The sequence below is a fragment of the Rhinolophus ferrumequinum genome, chromosome 21 (assembly GCF_004115265.2).
Source record: "Rhinolophus ferrumequinum isolate MPI-CBG mRhiFer1 chromosome 21, mRhiFer1_v1.p, whole genome shotgun sequence".
Taxonomy (NCBI): Eukaryota; Metazoa; Chordata; class Mammalia; order Chiroptera; family Rhinolophidae; genus Rhinolophus; species Rhinolophus ferrumequinum.
In genome coordinates, this window is record NC_046304.1 from 41,565,773 (window position 1) to 41,586,900 (window position 21,128).

The window sequence follows — 21,128 nt, forward strand, 5'->3', positions numbered from 1 at the left end:
GGTAGTTGGAGAAAATGAGACTTGTGGTATCATGACTGTCCTTACAAATTAAGTGGCATTTAATCTGGTTTTTAATGGCTTGAAGTGGTTCTCTTCTCTAAAGGCATGATGGTATACATGCTTACTGATGGACTTCAAACTCTGTAAGAAAAATAGAGTTCAAAAGTTTCCGTTTCTGTGAAATAAGATACTCTGTTTGAATTGAGTGGTTTTTATATTTTTAAAAATACTGGTTTATACTTGGTGTAAATTAGAAGTTTCTTTTATAAGCAGCCCTCTCTTGCATGCATGCAGTGCTTTCCTAGAGGTAGCTTCCATGTTAAAAGATCTGTAGACCAGTTATCACTATTCATGGACTGTGTTTCCTGTGCCTGTTGCCTTTATCAGTTCATACACTTGGGGAAACTGGTGAATGGGTGGTAACAGTGTTGGAACTGAAGTAGTAAGTTTTTAATCTGAACTTTAAAAACAAAAAAACTATTCATTCTAAAGGAGTTCCTCAATAAATTTTTTTTGTATAGGGGAAATAGTCTATTGTAGTAAAATGCTACTTACTTTATCAAATTGTGATTTACACCCAACATCCTCAAAAAAACATTGGTTACTCCCATGTTATAGCACTACCTAGCAGATGTGCCAACAGTGGTGGTCTTTGGGGAAAACGTGTCCCGTCTTTGGACTGTGCTGGAGAAGTGACTCGGTGTAACTAACTTCAGACACTGTTGGGATCAAAAACTGCTTTTGATTTACCTGGCATATATATGAGTGGGACTAAAAGCAAGGCTTTTCTGGGAGGTTCTGTTTCTGTTTTTACTTTTAATAAACACAATATAACAAATCACAAGGTTATTTTCTAAACAAACATAGCAAAGAGATGTATTCTCTTTGAATACATCTATGTGTCCTCAGCATTTCAAAAATGGCAAGACTTACTGTTAAAGCCTGTCTCAGTGTCAGCTGAGGGACGAGAGACGAGACAACCTAAGGGAGAAAGGTCCCAAAGGGTAGATGATGTCCAGAAAGAGAATTGTTTGGAAGTGATTGTTAAGGCAGGGCTACCTATCTGTTTGTAGTGTATACTTGGATTTATTTTCTAAACCCCTTGGTACGAGTGCGTCTGGAGACTTCTAAATTTATCTGATCACAAGTTTCAAGAAAATGGTTGGTACTCTGAAACAAGTATGTGATGTATTGTCTTCCGCTGCTGTTTTTATTGAGTAATGCATTTTGGACTTTGAGTATGTTGATCTATTAAATAGAAGCTTCAAGTCAGTTACCTGTAATTCTTGTTAACATTTATCCAGAATATAATTTATTCCTTTTCTTTATAGGCATTTGATCTAACAGAACAAAGATATGTAGCTGTGAAAATTCACCAGTTAAATAAAAACTGGAGAGATGAGAAAAAGGAGAATTACCACAAGTAAGTGATACTAGAGTGATTTTTCAAAGTTTAATAGTAATAGTTGAAGTTTGAGCGCTGTGTTAGAGCTTTCCATGCGTTGTTGTTGTGTCATTTAATCCTCATAACTGTCCTAGGAGAGTGAATACATTTTCCATCTTACTGATGAGGAAACTGATACTTAGAGAATTTGAGTAACAGTTAAGAAATGGCTGAGTTGCTGTTTAAATCCAGACTTCCCTTAATCTAAAGCCCATGCGCTTACCCTCCCCTTCCATTGGGTGTATAGCATTTGCTACAATAAACAGAGCCTCAGAAATCATTGTGGCTTGTCTATAGAAACCAGATGAGAGTGTTCCTCAGTGGTCTGGGGACCCTGGGGGGCGTCAGGTGGGGCTTTGTTAGCTGCTTCAGTCATTTCATTACGGAGGAGACTGGGGAGGCACCAGTGTGCCTCGGTGGTGCTTGTTCAACTTGTCCAGCTCCTCGGGGCTATGCTGCCCTCTCCGGCACAGCTTGCCCTTCTCACAGTTCTCGGTCTTCAGTGTCCCTCTCACTGTGCTCGCCTCTCTTCAAATGCCACTAGTAGCAGCCCTCGTCTGTAAGGGGGGTGGGAGGGGGACTTATTTAGAATGAATAGTTATGACACACGTGCAAGTGTGAAAAGTGTGAATTTCTTTGTTCCACTAATGTCAGGTCTTGCTTGTTTCCCTCCAAGCTTCACACCGTTGGAGTTCATGGCTCATTTGCTTTGGAGGCCACACAGAATCAATTTGCTATTAGGATCCCCACTGGGCTTAATATTGTTTCCTTGTTGTAGGTACAAGTACTGATTTAGACATGTCCTACCCCTGAAAGGAGGAAACGGCCTCCTCCTTTTTTCCCCTCAATTATTTAGGACCTTTATTAATGGGTGCTTGCAAATCTGTTGACTTTTTTGAAAAAAATCAAATTGTAAACTTTTATTATGAATTAAAAAGGAAGTTCTTAAAAATCTCAACTTGACCAGATATGAAACAATTTAAAAATTTTAAAGGTGTATTGAGAAAATACAGCTTTTTTTTTTTTAAATTAAAGTCACGTTTGTCTTTACCAAAAAGAGATATCTTTAGGTAAAAATAAAAACCCTATGCTGCATAGATAATGCAAATAGTTCTAGTTATCTGATCAAAGAGCAGAAAGCAAGCACTTCAGCTCTAGTCTTTTGTTCATTTTTTATTACTGGAATTTCATATTCATTCCTTTTTGTTGGATGACTAAACCGGATGGTGGTAGAGATGGTAAGTCGGCATTTACTCAGCCCCACCCGCTCAGCCTGGGGAGCTGACAAATTCTCAGCTGGGAGATGACCCCTTTTGATATAAGCAACCCGCCTCCTTTCTCTAAAAGCAGTTTTGGTTTTTGTCTTATAAATAGTACTTTGGAGGGAAAAAAAGCAGTGGACTATGTAGTAGCCTTTTAGTTGGTTTCTAATCTCAAGGGGAAAATAAAACATTCCTACATCATCACCCGTTATTGGGACATGGACCAAGGCAACTCTTGCTTTCCACCTATTGTTCACCAGGGACGCAGGGACTCTTCCTAGTCCGTGCCGATTAGCAGTGGCTCTCAGCACCCGGGGAGAGAAGGCTCCAGTGGCATTAAGAGAAATAGGGCTCAGCAGAGGTAGGAAAAGGAATTGAGATGCGGTTTATGCGTGGCGTCCTGCATGTGTGTCTTACGGGACAGGCAGCTGCAGTCCAGATGCTTGAGTGGCAGTTACACTATTATAAGCGCATTCCGGTCACTTGACATGCAGGGACAAATGGCAGGCCACAGTGAATGCTAGGAGCACTTCAGAGAAAGAAATCACATGTTGTTCTGATCAGTTGTAAATGAGAAATGTCCCCATTATTTTGAGACTCTCAGGGTGCCGAAAGGTATTGGAGCAGTGCATGCTTCTCTTTAAAAACGCCCTCCCACTAGCCCTGGAGCCTGTTGCATATCGTGTGCACTGACCACTCTAAACCAGTTGACTCTAGGAAGGCTCAACCTTGGTCAACCGAGACCAAGGTCAACCAAGACTATCTTCTCAAGAAGATAGTTCCTGTTCCAGAATCTATACATATTTTGCCTAGTCTCAGTATCCAGCTGTTAGGCTGACCTTAAGGAGAACTCTGGTAATGATACTGTAGTAACTGCAGGTCGGTGTTCTGCTCACCCCAGCGGTTTGAAACAGTGAGGGATGGAAGCCAGGGCAGTGTTATGAATTGGGTGCTGTCTCACATTTCTCTACCTGGCAGAGTCAGAGAGCAAGTGGAGGGGATTGCTTCATGTTTCTGAGCTCTTTACCAGCCCAGCTCCCGTTCACAGTGGTGCCTTCCTACTTTGTTTCCTCCCGAGGTGGGGATCAGGGCGCCTGAGCTCCTCTGTGGAGCCATCTGGACAGTAGCCATTTCCCAGTTGACCCTCGGGAGTGGGTGTGCGAAGTTACTGTGACCTCCATTCATCCTTGGGGAAATGTCAAGCACTCTCACCTTTCTTTGATAGATTTTGCTTGCTAAATGATATGAAATCATACTGATGAATTTCAGGCTATAGGTAATAGTGAATTAGCAAAATGTCACTAACTCCTTTTAACTGAAAGGAGGTTTATATGAAGCACATAACATATTTTAGAAAGTGCTTTCAAAATTCAGTATTAAACTAAGAAGTAGTATACTTTACTTTGCGGTAGCATAAAATATGAAAATGCTACTCCAACCCTGCAAAGTAAGGCCTTTTGATTGTTTTTCCTTTCGTGAGGATGAGTTTCCAGTCCCATCTAGAATCAAGACATTTATTTGGGTAAAAAATAAGGAAAAGGTTAAAGACAATAAAAGTTGTTATTTTATTTAGTTTTGAGTTCTATTCTGCACCTCCTTTCCTCCTTCTTCCACAAACAAACAAAAAGTAAACTGATTGTTTTACTTTTGCATTGTTAAAACATTAATAGATATTACTAGATTTCTTTAACTCCCCAAAATAACATGTTATAAAAACTCTACAGTAGGAAAAAGTTCATAGAAAGCTTTCCGCAGAGATAATTGCATTTGAATTAGGTAGTATACTCTTATGTGATACTCTTTTCTGCTTTTTAGGATAAAATCATCTTGAAAGTCTAAATATGTATCCACTTGTAAGAGAGTAAAAGATTAATACTTTAGAATAAGTTTCTTCTTAAAGTTTTTGTACGTATAGTACGTTAATCCCTTGGATGCCAACTTGAAAGCTGAACATACGAGGGACATGGCAGGCCCCTGCCTTGCCTTAAGGCAACATGAGAAGGAGGCTTAGAGCCTGATGTTGAGGGAGCGCTTTCAGGGATGCACAACACATTCCCTTAGTTGGGGAGGAGTTTGAATGACACCTCCTTTGATTCTCGAGTTTTACCTCCTTTACTTTTCCTCTGTTTTCTGTACCTTGACAGAGAAATTGGTCTCTACTCTGAAATGCACAAAATCAAAAAGTTAAAACAAAAGTGCAGGGAATTACAGAGTTATAGCATGCTAGAGTAAAAAAATGACTTGGAACAGTTATCTATTTAGTCCATAGGTTTCTAAACTTTTTTTTTTAACAGCATCACCTTTATTTTACTTAATGAAATATTACATGGGTTTTTTTTTCTCCCTTTCTTTCCCCCCGCCCTCCTGGTTCAAGTCGTTTCTCAGTCTAGTTGTGTAGGACACAGCTCCCTGGCCCATGCTGGGATTATGAGCTTGCGCTCCCCCTCGGCTGAGGCAGTCGGTTGCCACAATTGTCAGCTGCCGGCCACTCGATGGCTACCGGCCACTCATGCTGGCTGCCAGCAGCTCACGGGGGCTCACAGCAGCCTGCGATAGCCCAGCTCCGGGGAGAGCTGTTGTTGTTCACAATCTTAGCTTAGAAGGCGCAGCTCACTGGCCCATGTGGGAATCAAACCGGCGACCTTGGGGGTAGGAGCACGGTGCTCCAACCACCTGGGCCACCGGGCCAGCCCAGAATCTTGATATATGAAAAAGGACAAGTGTGGAGCTGCTTTGGTGGAATGGGGGGTTAGGCCAAAGTTACATTTGCTCAGTGTCTCCACAGGGGCTCTGGAGGCGTGGCTCTCCAGTGAGCCCCCTTTAACACTGCCAATCCAGTGCAGGGATGGTGAAGCCCAGTGAGGTGATGTCACAAAGCCCAGACTGGAAGCCAGGTTTCTTGGTCCCAGTACAGTTTGTATTCTAACACCGCTCTGCCTAAGTGCTGGCAAGTCTGTCTTTTCAGAAAGACATAAAGTTGATGAAATGAAGCATCAAAAAGAAGCAAAAACTGCCAAAGTGGCAGCTTGAACAATAAGCCTAATCAAAGTTTCCATTGGAGAAAAATACATGTAATTACTTTTAGATTCTTATTCCTCCCTCCACCTTCCCCTGATTGTTTCCTCAGCTTTGTTAGTTGAATACTTTCTGTGTATTTTTAATATGCTGGAATACACCAATTTCAGAAAACATTACTTTTAGTTTTATTTTACCATATTATGGAAAGTTTCTTTTCTGACTTTTGTTTTATAACAAAATGCCCCAAGCTAAATGGTGCTGGGTTAGTTAAAGTATAATTTCCTGTTGCTCTCTTTGTAAATAAGAACTACATACTTTAAAAATTATTGATGATTAGGGCGGCTGGATGGTTCAGTTGGTTAGAGCATGAGCTCTGAACAACAGGGCTGCCGGTTCGATTCCCCCGTGGGCCAGTGAGCTGCGCCCTCCACAACTAGATTAAAGGCAACAAGCTGCAGCTGAGCTTCCGGAGGGGTGGCCGGATGGCTCAGTTGGTTAGAGCATGAGCTCTGAACAACAGGGTTGCCGGTTCGATTCCTACATGGGCCAGTGAGCAGCCCCCTCCACAACTAGATTGAAGGACAGCGACTTGGAGCAGAAGGGCCCTGGAGAAACACACTGTTCCCCAGTATTCCCCAATTAAATTCTTTTAAAAAAGAGGAAGTTTAAAAAAAAAGATTATTGATGAATATATTGTATAAACATGTTCTATTATTATTTTAGAAATTTAATATATGAAAATATCAGGTTATATAGTACCTTTTTGTTCCTAATCTTATTAAATGCTTTTAAGTTGGAAAAGTACTATAAAAAAAAAGTTAATACGTGTATTTAAATTCTTGTTCTAAGAAAACTAGGGTTTCCATACTTTCAAATTTTCTATCAATTTCACATTTTCTTGGGAAAAAGAAAAGCTGATAGCCCTTTAAATTCTTTTTGTAAGCAGTAGGATTTAAAAACAAATACAAAGCACTTGCCTTATATAGCCTTTATCCTTTATCCAAGGAGTTTGTATGCTAATTGATCCCCTTGATGTAACCCTAGGATATAAACATTTATAGATATGAAGTATTAGCTTCAGAAGAGAGAAAAATCTGTCTTTATAATTTGTTGTACAGCTCTGATATTTGGTATAAATATAAAAGAGGTCAGATTGTCATAGAATGCACTTGAAAGGGATAAAAATCCATTATTCATTCAACAAATATGTGAGCACCTACTATTTTCTGAACAGCGTGGTAGATGCTAGTAGAGAAAATAGGATGAAGAAAGATAAGGAGACCGAGTGGATCTGAATGGAATGAATAGAATGAGTAGATGGAAACAATAGAGAAATGAGAGAATATGTAAAAGTATCCTTGATGAGTTTTCAAAAGACAGGCCAAAATACAAATATTAATTTTCCATTTTGTTTACAGGCATGCATGTAGGGAATACCGGATTCACAAAGAACTGGATCATCCCAGAATAGTTAAGCTGTATGATTACTTTTCACTGGACACTGACTCGTAAGTGCTGTGCCATTTTAGCTTAGCAGTTAATACTGTTTTCTTGCAGTGTGTTGACTACTCATGGAGAATAAAAAATAGTAAAGTTTACCCCTTTTACTTTTTGCATAATGATTTAACTAGTGCAGTTTAGCAAAGAGAACTTTAAAATCTGGACCGTATATATTTATTTATGGGCAAATGATCATGTGTGAATACAGATTTGGGCCAGCAAGACATCTCTTGGCCACAGGATGTGTGCTGGTAAATGTTTAACATCCAGTATAGTAGGGAGAGGGATGGGACTAATTTGTAGTATTTGCCAGTTTCTGTGGCGTAAATACTCTCAACATGTCCAATTTCAAGCTACTAATTTTTTTAAAAAGCTTTATTGAGATACAATTTACATATTATCCAGTTCATCCTTTTCAAGTATACAGTTCAGTGGTTTTTACTATATTTAGATGCGTACAACCATCACCATAGTCAATTGTAGCTCATTTTCCTCACCTCAAAAAGAAACCCCATATCTTTTTCTGTCATGTCCCCATTCCTCCACCCCTCACCCCAGCCCTAAGCAACCACTAATCTACTTTTTGTGTCCATAGATCTCCTATTATGGACTTTCACAGTGAATGGATCATATAGTACGTAGGCTTCTGTCACTGGCTTCCTTCACTTAGCATGATGGTTTGTTTCAAGGTTCATCCTTGTCGTAGCATAGATCAGTACTTCATTCCTTTTTAATGATCAAATATATTCCATTATATGGAAGTACCACCTTTTATTTATCCATTCATTCTACCAGTGGCTTCATGACCAGCTCAGAAAACTCCTGAAAATTATCAGCTTTCAGAAACTGGCACAAATGGGTGCCAGCATACCACTTGACAAGCATCAGTGAGTGCAGACTGTTCAAGAGAGCCTCTGCCCCACCCTGGAGACTCTAATGAACACTGACAGGCCTTTTAAAGAGGAACCAGCACTGTGATTTATCATAGAATGAGACTGAATGTGACATAAATAAAGGCATTCCCCAACGCTGCGTGTTAAAATATAGGTCATAGGCTTATAGGATGTTAGAATTGGAGGGGATCTCAGTCCAACCTTCTCATTTTACAGGTAGAGATATGAGGACCAGAGAAGTTAAATGACTTGGCTAAGATCTTTAATAATCGTAGGTATTATTGTATTTCATTACCAGGTATAGGTAAGCTCTAGCACTGCTGGGTTTATCTAGGAGTTGAGAAATAGTTCAGCATTGGAAATGTTTTCTCTGTAGGAGTCTGAACTGAGTCAGGAAAACATACTCTGGGTCTGGTCTACAAGTGTTCCTTTTAGCGTTCCAGAAGATTCTAGGAATTTTGGCCTGTTTCAGGCAGCAGCTGTCTCAGAAATTGCTACACAGAGAACTGCCCACATTTAGAAATGACCCCCAAAGGAGACTGTAATTCCCTTTGGAAATGTGAACTATCTCCTCTTCCATCTGCTAGGGTGGCCCTTGCACCAGGCATAACCATGTATGTTTAGCATGGAGTAGAGTTCAGAAAAGTATCTAGTTAGAGAACAGCTCTCCACAGGGTGGCTTTACTGTTTTGTTTTGATGAAATTCCTTGAACACTAGGTAGGACCCTCACCCCCATCCCCCAAAATATAAGTGCAAAAACTATTTCAAAGATAAATATAGTGATTTAGATGATCAGTTGTTTCGAATTGTAGAAATTAGCTGCTTCTGTACTATTTTTGATGTATTGTTCTTCCTATTGTATGATGTATTTTCATCAACAATAAGTCACACCATCATTTTAGAAAGTCTTCTGTGAGTTGTTTGGGTATTAAAAGTGAGATTTTATTTTCAGCTTGCACTTGGGTCAAAGAATAAATCCACTAAGCATGAGAGTCCGTATCTCAGATTTCAGCATCTCAGACCAGAGTCTATACACCTCAGACATGCATTCTCATACATGGTGCTAGCATGCCCTAGTATGTCTCATAGGAAGCATAACGCTGTGTTGAGTTTTGGGTCCCATAAGACTGAGTGTCCACATTTCCTTGCAGTGTATTTTGAAGGCCTCAAATTGCCGGAGGCCCGTAGTGGTAGTCCTGAGCTTGTTTGCTCTTGGGTCTGCTCCTCACCTCCCCCTGTTCCCCATCTTAGATGAGTTGGCCCTCCCAGACTGTGTTTCCCAGGCTCCTGTGTCAGTTGTTGTTTAGCTGCGTTCAGCCAATGGGGAGACAGAGATGGTGGTGGGTGGAGGACACCCCCGCACCAGGATTCCAGTTTCCCTGGGTGACCCTGGGTTCTGGTTGCACCATCTCCTCCCTCTGGCCCTCTGGCCTTAGGGTGCTAATGGCTTCCTGCTCTAGATGATCTCTGGCCATTGTCTTCTCAAATCTTTCCTCATCTATGTGTTCAGTTCCCTGAATTAAAGCCTCTTTGTTTTAAATACTCAAGTGTTTTTTATTTCCTGGCTAGACCCTGGGTGATACGCCCATATTCTCATAACAGAATAGTTTAAAAGGTATTCATCTCAGGAATACTCAAAACAGTTCAGGGACCTAACTTTAGTTTATAACTGCCTTGGAAGATACACGTGACCCTTAATGCCACGAATGGTGTGTAGTGTTAAATTTGGGTCTGTTTAATGTATTGATACAAGTAAAGGAAGGAAATCCATACTGTGTAATTACACATTTGTTAGAACCACAGATACTGTACTTTAAAAAGCTCTTTCACATCTGTGTTTAGCAGAGAAATTGTAGTACAATATTGTGGAAAATGCCAGGGGATGTAGTATGCCACCAGTCCATGGGACCTGGGCAAACCGAGCGGCGTCCTCACTGTCAGCACTCAGGGGCGTAGAAAATATTTGCTGAGAACTGTGTACTTGTTTAGAAATGGAACATGATGTGGATATGTAATGGAGACCCTTCCAGTTCTTGTCAGAGTTCTTATAGTCTGGATTCAAGAAGAGGTATTGTAGCACAGCAGATTCCCGCGTGGGGGGTGTGGAAACTCTTCACCAAGCGAAGAAGCACTTTTCTTCCTGTAAACCACTCAGGTAGTTATTAGCGAATAAGGAACAGAAGAGTATTTTAAGGAACAAAGAAGAAGGGAGTGAGAAGCCAATTACCTGAAGTTTTCAGTGGGACTGGTTTAGTTAGTCTTAATCTACTTGCTCTCATCCCGCAGTCAAATGTTGGTTTATTTGTCTTTAGGTTTTGTACGGTATTAGAATACTGTGAGGGGAATGATCTGGACTTCTACCTGAAACAGCACAAATTAATGTCGGAGAAAGAGGCCCGATCCATTATCATGCAGATTGTGAATGCTTTAAAGTACTTAAATGAAATCAAACCTCCCATCATACACTATGACCTCAAACCAGGTATGTCTAACTTTTAGGAGACACTGTTGGTGGCTTTTCCGTGGTCTTATAAGTGACTTGTAATTTTATAAAGTTAGAGAATTTGGCAGGAGACAAGAAGGCCTAATACCATCTGACTTCAGATTGTTTGAGTGGGTGTGGGAATGAGTCCTGGCCACGCAGTGCTGGGTTTAGGAGGGTGGATCACAGTAAATGCTCTGGAGAAACAGTATCTTTGTCTTTAGAGCCAGGACAATTCATGATGTCAGTCCAATTAAGAAATAACTGTTCTGGCAAGCTCGGTTTTGTTTTTTTCCCATTACTCACACTCCGTAGCAGTTCCTCTACTCCAGGTCTCTTTGATAAGTGCCCCAAAATGAATGACGTATTTCGCACGTATATCTCACATTTCATTAAATTCCGAACAGAGTTTTTCATCTTTTTGGTTACTGTATAACTTAGATAGTCATCAGCAAAAACTAGAGGGCAGTTAGACTTCTTCCCTCTACTTTTTGTTGTTGTCACCCTCAGCTGTTTTGTGGGAGTGTGCACCCCTGTAGGCAGCTCTAACCAGCTTAGGTGTGGTGCTAGGAAGGTGAACCCGCTTACCGCCTGGTGAGGCACAATTGTTAAGTTTGCTTTCCTCCTCTGGTAGCTACGTATTAAATCTCACTCTTCATTTTTCTTTAATGTTCTAATGCAACTCACATGACTCAAAATGTCATTCCAGTGAAGTGATTGTTAAAGATATGGATGGCCATTGTACGATTGGGTTTTCCATCACTGAATCCAGTACATTTTCCTGCAGTAGGAGCTGTAGGGGGCACTGTGGTGCTATCTTGGATTCCCTTGTGTTTTCTTTTGATTTTTTTCCCCTGAAACTAATGTTCTGAACACGGTGGTTTAGAGATCCTTACTGAAAGGTCAGATGAAACTTTCCCACCATCTTTGACCAAGTGTTCAAGTGATATTTTACTTTGGCGAGTTATGATTTTTTTCCACTGCTCATAGTGGCGGTTTTGGCACATTAAGCAGGTGATTCTTGGAAATTAGAAGGTTGCAGCCAGACACTGAGGACTCTCCCTCAGCATCAGAGTCCAGGGATTTAGATGTTTGCTACCATGTGCAAGAGTTCAGTTGTCCCATTCTTGTCTGTTATTACCTTGGCTTTTTCTCTGAAATTAGTAAGTCTCATGAAGATTTTTATCTTTTTAGGTAATATTCTTTTAGTAAATGGTACAGCGTGTGGAGAGATAAAAATCACAGATTTTGGTCTTTCCAAGATCATGGATGATGATAGCTACAATTCAGTGGATGGCATGGAGCTCACGTCACAAGGTGCTGGTACTTATTGGTAGGTATCCGGGAGATCTGCCAGGTTGGCTGGTGGATATGTGGCTGTGCTACACTGAAGTGTTGGTAATTAATAATTAATATCTACATCCTGTCTGCTTAGGCAGTAATGCTGTAAACCCCAACAGATTTTCCTCCCCAAATAGTTACTCTTTTAGCAGTAACTCTTTATAGTAATCTGTCTTCATTTTTCTTTCCTTTCTTGAAAACCATTGAAAGAGAGATTATGTGTGGCCAGGTATTTGAGCTGAGTGTTTCCTCCATAGGGTTGGCCCTGCCAACTAGGTAGAGAACGAGGTTGCTCATGTATGTGTATATAAAGAATGGCCCTCAGCCCGGTGGCTCAGGTGGTTGGAGCACCATGCTCCTAACACCAAGGTCCTAACACCAAGGTCGTCGGTTCGATTCCCGCATGGGCCAGTGAGCTGCGCCCTCTACAGCTAAGATTGTGAACAACAGCTCTCCCTGGAGCTGGGCTGCTGTGGGCAGCCAATGACAGAGAGCCGTATCCAACACAATTAGACAGATGACAGCGAGCTGTATTCTACACAATTAGACTGAGAAACAGCGGCTTGAACTGGAGGCAGAAGAAAGGGAGGAAAAAAAAAGAATGGCTCTAAATTCTTTTCAGTACAAATGCAAGTGTCTTGATGTGTTTGTTAATGGGATGAGGGATTTGTTTCTAGAGTTGCCTGAGGATGATGGACTCTCAAGAACTAAGGAGTTCTGAGGATGTAAAATAATCAGGATGTAAAAAGCATCCCTTGAAATCTAAACAGGAAAAAGTTTGCACAGTTTGCCAAGAAATTTATCCATCCATCTCAGCATGTTCTAAAAGGTTTTGAGCCACATTTCTTCCCATCTATTGTCACTCATCTCTTCCCCAGCTAGCTCTACCTGCCTGTTCTATGACCTATTCTACTTCTGCCGAGTATTATTTTTGACAGTGCGAAACCTAAAAGATACCTGCAGTTCAGGCATTTAACTTTGTGGTTGCAAATATGTGTGTTAACAGAGTTTCCTTTGCACGTCTGAGGTGGTAACACAAAGCCACACATGGAGTGTGGTTCTGAACATGAAGAAAGCTTCCAGGAGCACTAAGGGAGGTGTGGCACATTCCGTTATACCCCAGGGTCAGATGATCAGATCACTTATGTTTGAGACTGTAGAATAGTGACTGTCTGGGAATGAGGGTGTTGATCTGAAGCAGACAGAAGAGGGGGTGTCTTTCACAACATACAAGATCAGCCCCATCATATTTAAGTTACATATATTAAAAAATCGATCAAATCCTGTTAAAAACACACAAAATTGCTATTTTCCATTGCTCCTTATTGCTTATGGAGATAGTACCTATAGTGAAAGTCAGTCACTAAATTAAAACTTTGAGATTCTAGGCTTAAAATAGATGCTATATTTACAGTTTTATTCACTATGGTGGTTGTTGTGGGTTAGTGTTCCTGTCACTAAATGATACAGAAATATCCGCTGTTGGAAATTCTGGAAACAGGTCTACACCTCTGCTCTATGAATTCGCTGGAACTTGGATTTGAGTTTTTTGTTTGATAGTTTGATCTTTTCAAGAGGTGAAGCTTTTTCATGTGTAATTGGTTTTCTCATTGCTACCTATTGCTGTATTTACTAAGCTATAAAAATTCAGTGGTTGGAATTTAAATAAAAATTATGTGACGTTTGAGATTTGCTTTTTTTCAACGTAATCTATGGGGAGTGGAGAAGGGTGTATATGAATAAAGATTCCCCAAGTGTTAATAGATATTGAAGCTAGGTGATTACTTGGAACTTCAGTTTACTATTCTTTCTACTTTCGATTATATTTGAAGGTTTTGGGGGTTTTTTGTATAGTAAAAAGTAAAGTAGAGAAGGGCTCCTGAGAAAATTAAATTTTATGGATTTCTATGAAGGTTTAAAAAGTCTCCATATTGATAGAAACGTCATAATCACCATCGTCAACATATCATCCACTTCTGATGCCCCAGAGAGATACAAATAGGACAGGAGGTCATAACAAATTCTCAGTGACTATTTGCAGTATTTGGTTGTTCAGAATTATTCTACGTTGAATACTATCTTTAAGTAAGTGATCTGTAGACTAGGCCTTGAGAATCACTTTTCTCTTTGAGGATTTTATCGTGATGGAACATGCAACTATGTTTGTGTTTTAAACACAATTTAGTGTAGTGTCATAGACCTGGCTTCTAGTCTTCCTCGCAAAGTTCTTCATAGGGAATTACAGTGCTTACTATTTTCAGCATTATTTGGGTGAAGAACTAGTTTATTTCTTCATTTACAGATGGGGCAAACTGAGACCTAGAAAGTGATTTTTTTATATATCTAAGGTCATATTTAAGTTATATATATTAAAGAACCATGAAAACTAGGGTTCAGGGGGGTTTTAGTGGCATTTGGAAGAGCTGTTTTTTTAATAGATTATTTTTCCTATTTTTTATTTCTTTGCCATTTCCCCCCTCTTTGTGTGTTCTGTGTCTATATATTCATTTTTCAATGTGTGTGTTTTGGCTGAAAGTATTTATTGTGAAATAATCTAGCTCAATGGTCTTAATCATCCAAAATATCTGTTAAAATTAATAAGAAATAAGAACATGAAACTAAATTTCTTTTACAAAAAAGAAGAAAGCCCATCATCCGAACATTTTCTGCCTCTCAACTCTTGTTGTCCCCTTCAAGCTATAAGTTTAGCTTTTTGTACTAAAAGCACAGCAGGGTCTAAAATACAGAATTTTTCACAGAATTGGTTTTGCCAGCATGAAATCTGCAGAAATCGATCTGTTATCTTCAGAATTCTGCCTTCCAGCTGTGCCATGGCTGTGACTCTACACAATGAGTAGAGTGTATTTGTTTGGTTTCCTAAATGCCGGAGGCACTTATCTTCCATACCTTGCAATTGATTTGGTTGGCTGTCCGCTGATCTTTTTGGAAGCAGGGGTGGGTGGGGAGGAAGGACTTCAGATGAGGATTGAGTTGTGCTAACAGGTTTGTTTAGCTTTCTCTGCACTATTGGTTAGTCTTCTAATAACTCCCTGATCGCCCTTAAAGTGGGAAATGTCCTTTGATAATATGGACTTTAATGTCACCATTGATTATATGTTGTAGTTACTTTCAGTCCAGATTTCCAAAAGAGGCTACATTAAGAAGACAGAACAACCGCTCCCCTTAGTTTTCTACTGGGTCCTGAAATCATTGGGACTTTAAAAATAGTTATTTGTTCCACAGATATCTTCTTCAGCCAACATGAAAGGAAAACCACATCACCTCTGGTTATATTTTAATATTTGTTCATGCAGCTGTCATAAAAGGGAATGCACATTTTTTTTTGCTCCCCTCCCCCCACACCTTTTGGATTTTTTTTAACTTGTTGAATGACAGATTAGGCACAACCCAGGGGAAGGAGTCTGGGGTGGGTGATGTAGGAACTAGGGAGAACATCCCCCTCTCTCGGTGAACTGAGAAATGTGTTTTAAGGCTTCACAGGACATTGCTGTGTCCTTAAGTTAGTGTCTTTTCATTGGCTTTCTCCAATTAGGTCTAAGTTGCTTTCACAGCTGTTAAAATCCATATATTTTTATTTCCAACAAGGTTGTCTTCTTTGCCTTTTTGTTCATGTCTTAGGTTTATACGGTCATTTTTCTAAGGATTTTTATTTCCGTTTTGTCCCAGGTATTTACCACCAGAGTGTTTTGTGGTTGGGAAAGAACCACCAAAGATCTCAAATAAAGTTGACGTCTGGTCAGTGGGTGTGATCTTCTACCAATGTCTCTATGGAAGGAAGGTAAGGGAGAAGGTTGCATGCAGTGTCTTGACTGCCACCTTGGGTGGCACATGTACTCAGTGGCATGGGGTAGACTGTTCTCTGGGGTCTAATCATTGGGTTATACACAATGGAATCTTGAGAGTAATGGTATGAAGAAATATAGACTTAATAAAAAGCTTTGTGTAGGAGAAATTTTCAACTCTAGAGCACCTAATGAATTCTGCTGGGTTGTGGAAAACATACATTTTTTTGCTGTTCTCAATTAGATCCAGGATATGTTTTGATTCTAATAATATGTTATGGAGAATTATATGAAATAGCTTATTAAAGTATACAATCTTCCCAAGAGCCATTATTAAAGGTCCCCAAACTTGAAACATCTGTAGTATTCTTTATTCCCAACCACCCCATTAGTTAAAACTTTTACCGTGTTTCCCTGAAAATAAGACCTAGCCAGACCATCAGCTCTAATGCATCTTTTGGAGCAAAAATTAATATAAGACCTGGTCTTATTTTATTATAATATAAGACCAGGTCTTATCTAACATAATATAAGACCAGGTTTTATATAATATAATACTGGGTCTTATATTAATTTTTGCTCCAAAAGACGCATTAGAGCTGATGGTCCGGCTAGGTCTTATTTTCGGGGAAATACAGTAGTAGTAAAAGCATGCTTTATATTTCTACACTGGGCGGTATTCATTGTCTGTTACTTCTGATCAAGGTGATACATCATTAGAACAAGTAATAACGTAGGTAGTAAACTATACCTAATGAATTTTCACATTTGTTTTTTCCTTGTGAGTATAATACCTTATAAATGTATGTATTAGGGTCCAGCTGTGCATTTATATACATATTTCTGCTGTTAGTGTGTTTGTATGTTTCAATGCTCCCCATTAGGCTGTGAGTATAAGCTATTTGGGAGTTCTGCAACTCCCCTGGACTCTTAATATTTTGATCACAATCCCCCGGCCGACCTGTTAATTCAGATTTCAGCTTCCTCTTTCACTTCCCCTTGTTTCCTTTGATTCTTTTTTTTCTTTTAACTAATTTTTTGTTTTTTAATTTTTTATTGGGGAATATTGGGGAACAGTGTGTTTCTCCAGGGCCCATCAGCTCCAACTCGCTGTCCTTCAATCTAGTTGTGGAGGGCACAGCTCACTGGCCCATATGGGAATCGAAATGGCAACCCTGTTGTTCAGAGCTCGCACTCTAACCAACTGAGTCATCTGGCTGCCCCTCCTTTGTTTCTGTAGCCCACCTCTCTCATATGGGGTATTATTCAGAACAAGTAGGAGTTAATTATTGTTTATGCTCTCTGATAATGTGAAAGTGCTGCTGATAGTGGTGGCAGAAGTTATCTAGAAAGAATTGGTTGTGATCTCTCAGTAGAAACACTAGAGAGATGACATTAGGCCTGGACTTATTTTTTAAGAGTTTATTAGAAAATGGCTATTTGGGGCCCAGATGAAGCTACCAAGTAGCCCCAGCTCTAGTTTTCTCCCACTCTGTCCGTACCCCTTTTACTCTTACTTTTCCATCTCTTTTTATGTGTGTTTTGTGTCTGCTGATGGCACCTATATGTATTGCTTAAGCCCATGGGTACCACTCAGGGCAGAAGAGGTTCCTGCTCTAAATCTCCTTCTCTTTGCTGTAAGCAAAGCTCAGCAGGGGTATGTTAGAGCAGGTGCTGCTTCTGCTCTCGGCTCAGCCCTAACCTAGATGTTGGACTGTCACCAAGTTACTTAAGCTCTGAGCCTTTCCACTCTTTATCTGCAAAATGAGAGAATTAGAGGAGATCATCTCCGGAGCTCCTTCTAGCAGTTCTCATTGAGACATGTCTTCTCCTTTTCCTCCCTGAGGTTTTGAATTGTGTTCTTAGTTAGTCTTTGTTTGTTTTGTTTTTATATGATAGCCTTTTGGTCATAACCAGTCCCAGCAAGACATTCTGCAAGAAAATACTATTCTTAAAGCTACTGAAGTGCAGTTTCCGCCAAAGCCAGTAGTAACACCTGAAGCAAAGGTAAGTTCTGATCCATTGGCCAACACAAACGACTGCTTTGGGTTTTGTGTTACTTCTCTGGGTAGTAGTGGATGGTTTATTCAGTACAAAAATCAGGAGTCATTAAAAACTTCTTCCTCCTTCTAAATGTGTATTTCTCCAGCCCCTACCCTGTTCTCCCCCTCTCCTCCCACAATAAATATTTATTGAGTGCCAATTAAGCAGTAGACACTGTTCCAGAGAGTGGAGAAGGAGGAACTCTGAGTATGTAACAATGAGCTATACAGACAAGGTCCCTGCCTGTAAGGACTTTATATTCCACTGGATGAGACAAACAGTAACGAAAAATGGGTACAGTTCAGATGGTGATAAATGTCATGAAGTACATAACAGAATAAGGGGGTGGAGTGGTCGGAACCCCTTTTCTGGTGGCACGGTCAGGGAAGGCCTCAGTGATGAAGTCAGGTTTGGGGCACTCTTGAATGATGTGCAGGTGGAGGCCATGCATACATTTGGGAGAAGAATGTTCTGAGCTGAGAGACGTAAGTAAAGCTCAGATGTGAGTGTGAGCGTAGCAGGTCCACAGAGCGGGCAGAGCAGAGGGGAGAATGGTAGGACAGACTGTAAACTGGGATGAGAAGCAGTGGATGGTTTTAACCAGGGCAGCTGTGTGATCTGATTGCTGGTTCAAAAGCCTGTACTGGCAGCTGTGTGGAGAGAAATTCAAGGTAAAAGGAGTTGATTTGACCGATATCCAACCCAAGGAAACCTGTTTAACTCTAGTTCTAGGTATCTCAGTAAGAAAGGTTTGTTTTTAAAGGCCAAAGATCAATGTGCTCATTTCTGTGAATTTGTTTTTATCTTCCAAATGCCTTAATCAAGCAACTCCCTGTAGGTATCTTTTATTTTGAAAAACCAGGATTGGTTTTATGCTTTTGTGTTTTGTTAATTAAACACAGAAAAACAGAGAAAAGTATTTCATGTTTTAGATTTTTGTAAAATAGGCTACTTTTTAGAGTAACTTTAGATTCACAGCAAAATTGAGTGGAAAGTACAGCGTTTCCATGTACTCCCCACCCCCAAGCACACACAGCCTTCCCCACTGTTAACACCCCACGGCAACGTGGTACATTTGTTACAATCAGTGAGCCTGCATGGAGGTGTCACCGTCACCCTCATGTAAAGTGTGGACTTTGGGTGACAGTGATGTTTTAGATGATTAAAATGGATTCATTTATTTAAAATAATTATATTACAAGGCTTTGATTAAATAGAACTGTCTGGCGAAAAAGACCATGTATTTAAGGGCCTTTATGATAAGAGTTGTAGAAACTGCGACTACATAGCCATTCATACCCAGCGTGAAGGAAACCTCCGTGTTGGTAGTAAATTAGGATTCCGAATCAAACCCCACGCTCAGTGGGTCTTCAGTTTGTGATACTCTTGGGGTGATAAGTGCTATTCAGGTTTTCCTTTACTACTTAGGTATGTGCCTGCTCATTTGCTTAATGATCTTTCAGGGACGAGTGAGATACACAGGGAAAGCATTTACCAACCTGTGACACACTGAGGTGTTAGTCAGTGCCGGTCTCCTCACCTGCATGTGGTGGTAGTTTGTCGTTACAATTCCCTCTTCCTTGGGAAGCTCCTATGAGCCCATGGTTTGGACCGTGAAGGACCACGAAGTTAAGACTGTGCCCATGCAAACCAGCCAAGGCAAAGAGAGAGTTCTTTGTGTTGCTCTTTGTGCTTTGGGGGCAGAGCTATTCAGAAGCCATGCCCCATTCCCCCTCAGGAGTGGCTCAGCCGTCCCCATCTGGGAAGGAGTCAGTGGCCACAGAGAGGTCCTGCTGCCAGCGCGTCTCCTTTCCTGGTCTGCTCCAGGTCTGCCTGGTGGTTTCTGGGAAGGACCTTGGCAGCTGCTGTAGAGCCTCAGGGTTCCCTCTTGGGGCGCCAGGATTGTCTGCTTCAGGCTTCTTCAAGAAACTTTCCTTTCAGGCGTTTATTCGACGATGCTTGGCCTACCGAAAGGAGGACCGCATCGATGTCCAGCAGCTGGCCTGTGACCCCTACTTGCTGCCTCACATCCGAAAGTCGGTCTCCACAAGTAGCCCTGCTGGAGCTGCTATTGCGTCAACCTCTGGGGCATCCAATAACAGTTCTTCGAATTGAGACCCACTCCTAGGCCACAAACTGTTCAATGCACACAAAGTGGACAAATGGCATTCAGCAGCGGGTTTGGAACATAGCGAATCCGAATGGATCTCATGAAACCTGTACCAGGTGCTTTTATTTTCTTGCTTTTTTCCCATCCATAGAGCATGACAGCATCGATTCTCATTGAGGAGAAGCCTTGGGCAGCTCTGGCCAGGCCTCGTAGGAAAAGGCCCCGCCCGAGGTTCCGGCGTCAACGGCCACTGCATGTGGCTGCTCTGAGTGAGGAAAAAATTCAAAAGAAAAACTGGTTCCATGTACTGTGAACTTGAAAACATGCAGACTCAGGGGGGTCCCTGATGCAGTGTTTCAGATGAAGAATGTGGACTTGAAAATACAGACTGGGCTAGTCCAGTGTCTATATTTAAACTTGTTCTTTTCTTTTAATAAAGTTTAGGTAACATCTCCTGAAAAGCTTGTAGCACAAAGGCTCAGCTGGGGATGGTATTTGACTTCAGAGGAAAAAAGTTGCTATTGCCCGTTAAAGGCACTAGAGTTAGTGTTTTATCCCTAAATAATTTCAATTTTTAAAAACATGCAGCTTCCCTCCCCCCCTTTTTTATTTTTGAAAGAATACATTTGGTCATAAGGTGAAACCTGTATTAGCAAGTACGGGGCGGTGTTCATTCCAGTCAGACGCAGCTTTCTCCTCCGTCTGGTCTCCCGTTTGCCGTTGCTTCCCTTGTCTCCGTAGGGAAAACGTGGAGTGGGAATCCTGAGGTGTGCGGGTTTTGCCATTGGACAAAGAATGAGCTTAGAAGACTGCAGCTTGGGTCTCTCTAGGTTTTCAACTATTTCTTCACAATTTGAACACTTGACGGTTGTCCCTTTTAATTTATTTGAAGTGCTATTTTTTTAAATAAAGGTTCATCTGTCCATGCAGTCCTCTTGAATTCTCTGAATGTAGTAACTATGGAAACTGCTGCAAAGGCAGGCAGAAAAGGGGCTGGGGAGCCCCGGCTCCAGGGTCAGGGGTGCCTGCCCACAGGCTCTGTGTGCTTGCTCAACGGTGTTCATTTCTGTTAACCATGATATTAAAACTCGATCAGCACATAAGCTTTCCTCTGTTAGGTCTTTTGGCAGGAAACCACCTCCAGTCCTCTACGTGTTGTGGGTGTGTGCTGGTGTGTGCGTCTGTGTGTGCATGTGCACACGCACTTTATCTCACTCACTTTATAGATTCA

General features: G+C 40.9%; 1 protein-coding gene across 2 annotated transcripts in view; it reads left to right on the top strand.

The window, feature by feature from the left end:
- TLK2 (tousled like kinase 2) overlaps positions 1–20,826 on the top strand; it is a 99,220-nt gene extending 78,394 nt beyond the window's left edge. For both annotated transcript variants that reach the window (XM_033090903.1, XM_033090905.1), the window contains 7 exons: positions 1,332–1,423; positions 7,143–7,232; positions 10,431–10,600; positions 11,795–11,933; positions 15,629–15,740; positions 17,644–17,751; positions 19,729–20,826. In XM_033090903.1, the coding sequence (XP_032946794.1) occupies positions 1,332–1,423; positions 7,143–7,232; positions 10,431–10,600; positions 11,795–11,933; positions 15,629–15,740; positions 17,644–17,751; positions 19,729–19,902 (885 nt within the window). In that variant the 3' untranslated portion in view covers positions 19,903–20,826. The remainder of the gene's footprint in view (positions 1–1,331; positions 1,424–7,142; positions 7,233–10,430; positions 10,601–11,794; positions 11,934–15,628; positions 15,741–17,643; positions 17,752–19,728) is intronic.
- The last annotated feature ends 302 nt before the right edge of the window (positions 20,827–21,128 follow it).